This window comes from Myotis brandtii, unplaced genomic scaffold, assembly GCF_000412655.1.
Source record: "Myotis brandtii unplaced genomic scaffold, ASM41265v1 scaffold1466, whole genome shotgun sequence".
NCBI classification, from domain to species: domain Eukaryota; kingdom Metazoa; phylum Chordata; class Mammalia; order Chiroptera; family Vespertilionidae; genus Myotis; species Myotis brandtii.
In genome coordinates this window covers 229,085-235,816 of record NW_005355270.1, presented here as the reverse complement: position 1 = coordinate 235,816, position 6,732 = coordinate 229,085, and the positions used below count along the sequence as shown (strand labels likewise).

At 53.6% G+C, this 6,732-nt stretch overlaps 1 protein-coding gene and 2 long non-coding RNA genes across 4 annotated transcripts; 2 read left to right on the top strand and 1 right to left on the bottom strand.

The window, feature by feature from the left end:
- Positions 1–6: 6 nt before the first annotated feature.
- On the top strand, positions 7–5,006 carry SPATA33 (spermatogenesis associated 33). 2 transcript variants are annotated; one of them, XM_014535610.1, is made up of 3 exons: positions 7–122; positions 232–372; positions 4,789–5,006. In XM_014535610.1, exons 1-3 carry the CDS (start codon positions 86–88, stop codon positions 4,992–4,994), a joined length of 384 nt encoding a protein of 127 aa, XP_014391096.1. In that variant the 5' UTR covers positions 7–85; the 3' UTR covers positions 4,995–5,006. The 2 variants fall into 2 exon arrangements, with proteins under 2 accessions (XP_014391096.1, XP_005861329.1); XM_005861267.2 differs by having other exon boundaries at positions 7–372.
- Positions 2,412–3,576, top strand: LOC106725239. The gene is made up of 2 exons (XR_001361111.1): positions 2,412–2,822; positions 3,073–3,576. It is a non-coding gene; the product is annotated as an uncharacterized LOC106725239 (long non-coding RNA).
- Positions 3,967–6,726, bottom strand: LOC106725237. Its single transcript, XR_001361109.1, has 3 exons — positions 6,020–6,726; positions 4,531–4,609; positions 3,967–4,401 (listed from the first exon to the last, which is right to left on the bottom strand). It is a non-coding gene; the product is annotated as an uncharacterized LOC106725237 (long non-coding RNA).
- Between the last annotated feature and the right edge of the window lie 6 nt (positions 6,727–6,732).

Below are 6,732 nucleotides of genomic sequence, written 5' to 3'. Positions count from 1 at the left end.
GGCCGCACCTGCGGGAGCTGGGGGTGCTGGGCGCCCCCTCCTGCGCCTGAGTCCCGGTGACCGTGCCTCGGGAACCCTCTCTGCCATGGAAATATCCGGTTTAGGGAAATGGAGTCACCCAGGTCTTTCAAGCTGCCTCGTTCATTCTGAGCCAAAGAAGGCAACTGAAGAAGAACGCATGCATTGCCTCTAGAATAGATTCATGTCCAATTAACTATCCATATATTCCAGGTGAGGAGCAAATGGGGTGCACCCATTCAGGCCCAAAGGCTAAGGAAAGGTCGGTGGACAGTCTTTCCTCTAAGTCTGCAGAGGGCCCCTCTCGGAAGGAAGGGGCCGCCACGCAGCAGGTGCCGGCACGTGGAGTCAAAGGTAGGACCCACCCAAAAGGGGACAGAGCCCAGGTTGCAGCTTCAGGGAGTCTGGGGACGGGGTGAACAGGGATCCTGACAACAGGGTGGGCGGGTTTAGGATCTCTGTGTAAGAGGAAACAGGTTCAGTAAAGGTTGGGGGAGTTGCCAAGTGACACACGCCTAACAGGAGGGGCTCAGCACCTAGACACAGCGCTCACCGCTCCTGTCCCAGCGGGTGGAGGCACTGTCGTTCCTCAGCATCCGAGACTGGGCCCGCAGCTTGGAAGGCTGCCCCAGTCGGGAGCACAGTCACATATAAGAACAACTTCGGTGGGCAAAGGGCTGCGATCGCGTGGCAAATTTATTCACTTCGTCACAGTCCAGGGTGGGTAGGGGGTTGAGGCCACAGAAGCAGCCAGAAGATGAAGTCTTCTATCAGTTCTACCATGTGGGTTGTGGAAATGGAATTTTTAAAACAAGGGACGTGTGATGGGGTTGGTGCCCTGGAAAAAATGTCTCCAGAATAAAGGCTGTTTGGGGCAGCAAGACCTGTCAGAGGCCCATTGCTATTAGGTAGGAACTGATGAGCCACTGGCAGTGGGAATCACAAAGGATCCAGGAGGTAGGACCAGTGGAACCTGCTGAGTGATGAGAGGTGGGGACGGGAGCCAGGAGGGTGGGTGGCAGTGACCTTGAGATGGAGTAGTTGCTGGGTCAGGAGGAGCTGGGCTCAGGCAGGTTCAGATTTTAGCATCTGTTTGAAATGAGGGTGTTGAGCAGGGCCTGGACTTCAAATCCCAGTAGGAATCCTCCTTTGAAGATGGAAGACCACAGGAGGAGCCAGAGTCCTAGGGAGGCTTGGAGAATGCTGCCGGTCTATCGGGAGGCTTTTGGCTGCAAATCACAGAAAAGCCAACCAAAAGGGGCTTTACTGCCGAGGAACTCGATGTCTCCCACGTAAAGGGAGGGCACACGGGGCACAGCGGATGAGCCCAGCAGGGTGTGTGTGCCTACACTTTGCCGCCCTCGGGCTCCAGGTGTCACACACGGGCAGGACTGTCTGGTCCAGGAGAGGCATTGCATCGTGTGAACAAGAACCTTTTCGCAGTGGGCCTCAGCTGCCTGGCCCCTCCAGGATCGACTCATCTGCAGATTCCAGAGCTGGACTTCTGCAAGGGAAGGTGTGGGCAGGGGACTGCCTGTCATTTCAGGAAGGTGGAGAGAAGATGGACACAGAGGGGAAAGGTCAGAAGCTAGAGTGAGGACGGACACCCTGGCGGTGTGTCTTGGTGGGAGCGTCGTCCCACACACTGAAAGGTTGCGAGTCTGATTTTCGGTCAGGGCACATACATATGTTGCAGGTTTGATCTCCGGTACGGGAGGCAACTGATCGATGTTTCTCTCTCTCTCTTACCTTTCCCCTCTCTCTAAAAACTAATCAATAAACGTATCCTTGAGTGAGGATTTTAAAAAAAGGTGAGGCTAGAGTTTCAAGAAAGAAGTCAAAGAGTGTGGTTTCTCCAATAATGAGGCATCTCAGCAACAAGGGTCAAGCTACTGACACGTGGGACCTGGAGGGAGTCTCCACAGCCGGGCACCAGGTGCAGGAGCCACACGTAGAGACGATGGTGTTACCCTTCCATTTACATGAAACGCCCAGAAAAGGCAAACGTATAGAGGGAAGCCGGGCTGAGGGTGAGAAAGTGGGTGGCCACAAATGGGAACAAGAGATATTAAAACTGGATCGCGGGTTGCCTGCCTCTGAAAGTTAGCTAAAAATCCTTGAAGTGTATGTTTTATTTTATTTTTTTAAGTGTATACTTTAAACAGGTGGATGTTACGGTATGTAAATTATACCACAATAAAGCTGTTAAAAAAAAGAAAGGAAAATTAGTCAGCAGTGTTCAATGCTGCAGAGGCCGAGTAAAGCCAGACACGGCTGCGTGGAATGAGAGTGGCCGGTCTGTCTCGGTGGCCTGCAGGGAGCGAGTGGAGACAGTCTGCCAGGAAGAACATGGAATGAGGGCGCACACCTCTGCTTTTCACTTGAGAGGTTGAGACCTTGTGGAAGTCGGAGTCTCTTTAATTAACCTAACACCGTAACAGCTTCAGGGAAAGGGAGAGTTCCAAGTCAAGAATTCTGTGTATTACCCAAGTATTGAAAGTAAGCTTGACCACTATGGGACAGACACCAAAGGGCCTGCTGGCTGATGGGGAACAGGCCTGCGGGAGCTCTGTGGAGCGACGGAACGTTCTGCATCATGTTTGGGTGGTTACACTGGTGGGTGCAACTGTGAAAACTCACCCAGCTGAGCAGTTGAGAACTGTGCATATTATCTTGTGTGGACTACACCTCAAAAAACCATGGAACACAGGCGAGTCCTGGTCTCTGAGAGCTGCACCCAAATTCTTTAAGTCTAACTGGTGTGATGGATGGACATGGAGTCTGAGGTTTGCTGCAAAGTGAAGGTAGATGCACGGCTGCTGGTGTTTCCCCGAGACAAGCCCAGGCCGCCCACCGCGAGTTCCGAGTTCCGTGGTGTGTCCGTGATGCTCCTCCCACCTGGATGTGGCCTCGTCCCTCCCCCTAAATCGCTCTTGTAACCATCAGAATGTGGCAGAGGTGACTTCTGAGGCTGGGCCAGGACAGGCTCATTGGAAGGCTCGCTGGGGGCTGGAGCCCGGAGCCCGGAGCCCGGAGCCCCCCCCTGAAGTGAAGGTAGATGCACGGCTGCTGGTGTTTCCCCGAGACAAGCCCAGGCCGCCCACCGCGAGTTTCGAGTTCCGTGGTGTGTCCGTGATGCTCCTCCCACCTGGATGTGGCCTCGTCCCTCCCCCTAAATCGCTCTTGTAACCATCAGAATGTGGCAGAGGTGACTTCTGAGGCTGGGCCAGGACAGGCTCATTGGAAGGCTCGCTGGGGGCTGGAGCCTGGAGCCCGGAGCCCCGAGCTGCCCCCTGGTGGAGGTGCTGCAGTCAGCGGTCCCATCCCTGAGCCCTCCAGCCAGAGTCAAGCAGAAGCCAGTGTCGGTCAGCAGCCCTGTGAGTGGCCACCTTGAATGTCCTGCAAGGAGAATCATTCCATACGCAATTTTTAATCAACACATATTACTTTAAATTAAATATTCTTAACCCTTTAAGTAGTTGCAATATATGAAACACTTGTATAAAACAATGTGAAAAAATAAATTCCCCACTTGAAACTAAATGGAGAATAGGATGACAGGAAGTGCCCAGTGCAGGCTGTGGTCACTTGGTTACAATCCTCCAGGCTGGCTGCAGGGGTGAAGTTCGAGGGGGCTCTGGACCTGATCCCCGGGCTCCAGCATCTCCCTCTGCCATCAGCCTGGGGCAGGTGACTTAAACGTCCTGTGCCCCAGGTCCTTCATCTGTCAAGGGTAGGGACCCAGGACCTGCTTCAGAAGCTGGTCGTGGGTCGTTACTCTAGGGCAGTGGTCGGCAAACTCATTAGTCAACAGAGCCAAACATCAACAGTACAACGATTGAAATTTCTTTTGAGAGCCAAATTTTTTAAACTTAAACTATATAGGTAGGTACATTGTTATTAACTTAATTAGGGTATCCCTCAGGCTTAGGAAGAGCCACACTCAAGGGGCCAAAGAGCCGCAGTTTGCCGACCACGGCTCTAGGGCTCATTCCCGTGTGGCTAGGCCCGTGAGGTGTTGTGGGAACGGGGTGAACGGCCAGGCCGCCCTGGTGCAGGATGTGATGCTGTGAGTGCTGCTGACGCACACACACCTGCGCAGAGACCCCGGGGTGCTTTACCGGAGGCGTGAAGGGATGTGCCTCCAGCTGCACCCCCAGAGGTGCGGGCAGGGAAGGGCCTTCTGCTTTTTGTAACATTTGACAGACTCGGCATTTCACAAGTTTTATGTATTCCTTGTAAACTTAAGTTTAAGAAAATGTGGCCAACATCAGGAGTGTCCACTTGTGCAGCGTTCTGACTGATAAAGTTCTGTACAGAGAGCTGTTACCGGCTTTAGAATCCTTTGGAAATCGTGCTCCTGAAACTTCACCTGAGGCACACCTGCCTTTTCGAGGTTGTCTCCTGCCTGAGCTTTGACAGCCTGGTCCCCACGGCGGATGGCAGAAGTCTCCTTTCATCCTGGATAGAAGGTGTCTAGGTGAAGCTTTTGAACGTCCGTGCACGGCACACCTGCCTTTTCGAGGTTGTCTCCTGCCTGAGCCTTTGACAGCCTGGTCTCCACGGCGGATGGCAGAAGTCTCCTTTCATCCTGGAAAGAAGGTGTCTAGGTGAAGCTTTTGAACGTCCACGCAGAGTTCTGACTGCTTCCAACCTCACCTGTTTCTTTGTCCTGAACCACGAATCTAGTCCCTGTGCTTTGGCCGTCACACAGACATTGTCTGCTTCGCTGCAGGCTTACTAAATACCTGGATGTTTCCTTCCTTCTAGAGAAACCTGAGGCAAAGGTAACGTCAGGCAGGAACAAAGTTGTCATTCCAAAGATCATCATCACTTCGGCCTCAAATGAGACTCTCACCTGTGCCATCGGAAGCCCAGAGCAGAGGACCATTCACGAGGAGATGGAATGGGGCCCCTATGCCCGACACAGGAATCCCAGTACAATAGACGCCTATGCTTTACAGACTAAAGAATAAACGACCACCTGAGTCGCTGTCCTCACTCACTGTGCTCCGAGTCTCAGCCGTGATGACACAAGGGCCACCCTGCCCTGTGGGAAGCTGCAGGTGCCCCTTCAGATGAGAATCCCCCTGCCCCGCCCGTGACTACCATGGTCTCACCTTCCCCAGGGCTGCTGGCAGCTTGGCTGAGGGCAAGAGTGACTTAAAATTCGTTTGAATAAATCACCCCTCCCCCCCCACCACCACCGTTGGAACTGGCTGGCTGTGCAGTGATAAACAGACAGCAGGTGGCACCTCTCCCTTCTGTTCAACTCCCTCCCTCCCACTCTGAGGGAGCATGGGCTGTGGGGTGAGATGTCCCCGCAGGTAGAAAGAAGGTGGGGCTCTGAGCACAATAGACGCCTATGCTTTACAGACTAAAGAATAAACGACCACCTGAGTCGCTGTCCTCACTCACTGTGCTCCGAGTCTCAGCCGTGATGACACAAGGGCCACCCTGCCCTGTGGGAAGCTGCAGGTGCCCCTTCAGATGAGAATCCCCCTGCCCCGCCCGTGACTACCATGGTCTCACCTTCCCCAGGGCTGCTGGCAGCTTGGCTGAGGGCAAGAGTGACTTAAATTAGTTTGAATAAATCACCCCCCCGCCCCGCGTTGGAACTGGCTGGCTGTACAGTGATAGACAGCAAGCAGGTGGCACCTCTCCCTCTGTTCAACTCCCTCCCACTCTGAGGGAGCATGGGCTGTGGGGTGAGATGTCCCCGCAGGTAGAAAGAAGGTGGGGCTCTGAGCACTCAACTTGAAGGTGTCGCGTTCCACAGAGGGCTTAAGGGCTCCCCGCCTGGCTGCTCCAGGGCATTAAGAATCCAAAAGGAGAATGTGGAAGGGGGTGGGGGGCAGCCGTGCACATGGAACCTTGGAAGTGGCCCTGTCACAGCTGCCCGGGAAGAGGACAGCTGAGCTGGCACTCCCCATCTTTTTGGCTGTGAGGGCTCCCTATGGGGAGGGGCCACCCGGGGGACCCCTCAACTGTCCCACCTCACCAGCAGTGCTCAGGTGCAGAGAATGCCCCTCTGGCTGGTCTCACATTTAGTCTGGTGACACTGTTCGCTTCCTTAGTTCCTGGAATGGTCAGCAGGCTCTACACACAGTTCCTATTTCTCTGTCGACGAGGATTATGTTCTTTTAGTATTAAATAGTACAACTGACTTCCAACCAACCCATTTTGGTATAATCTGAGAAATAAATCTCATATTGACATCGTTTACTAATACGTTATTAGTATCGCTATTTATATTCAGTGTGTTTATGCATTCTGATTGTCACAACTAAATATACAGAAAAATCAAGCCCATACAAGTGTGGATTTGACCCGATAGGGTCAGGACGCCTACCCTTCTCCGTAAAGTTTCTTGTAACCATTACATTTGTATTATTGGACCTAGAAATTGCCCTCCTACCCCCACCCTGAGCATCTCACGTAATCTGAACACTATTTACCATGGTGCTCATTCCAGCCTCATTCTTAGCTTATGAATGAATGAAAAGGAGCTGGACTGCCCCAGGGTGGCCAGAGCGGGCGTTGGGGGCTGGGTGGAAAGGTGAAGGGAGTGGGGACAGATGGCAGCCGCTTCGGGACGAACTCGCGAAAATAAGGGCGACGAGCAGACGCTGAGACGGAGGAAGTCGCGGGGCCTCCGGCTGTGCCCTGGAAGCCGGGACAGGACGCCGCCCGGGCGACACGGAGCGACCCTGA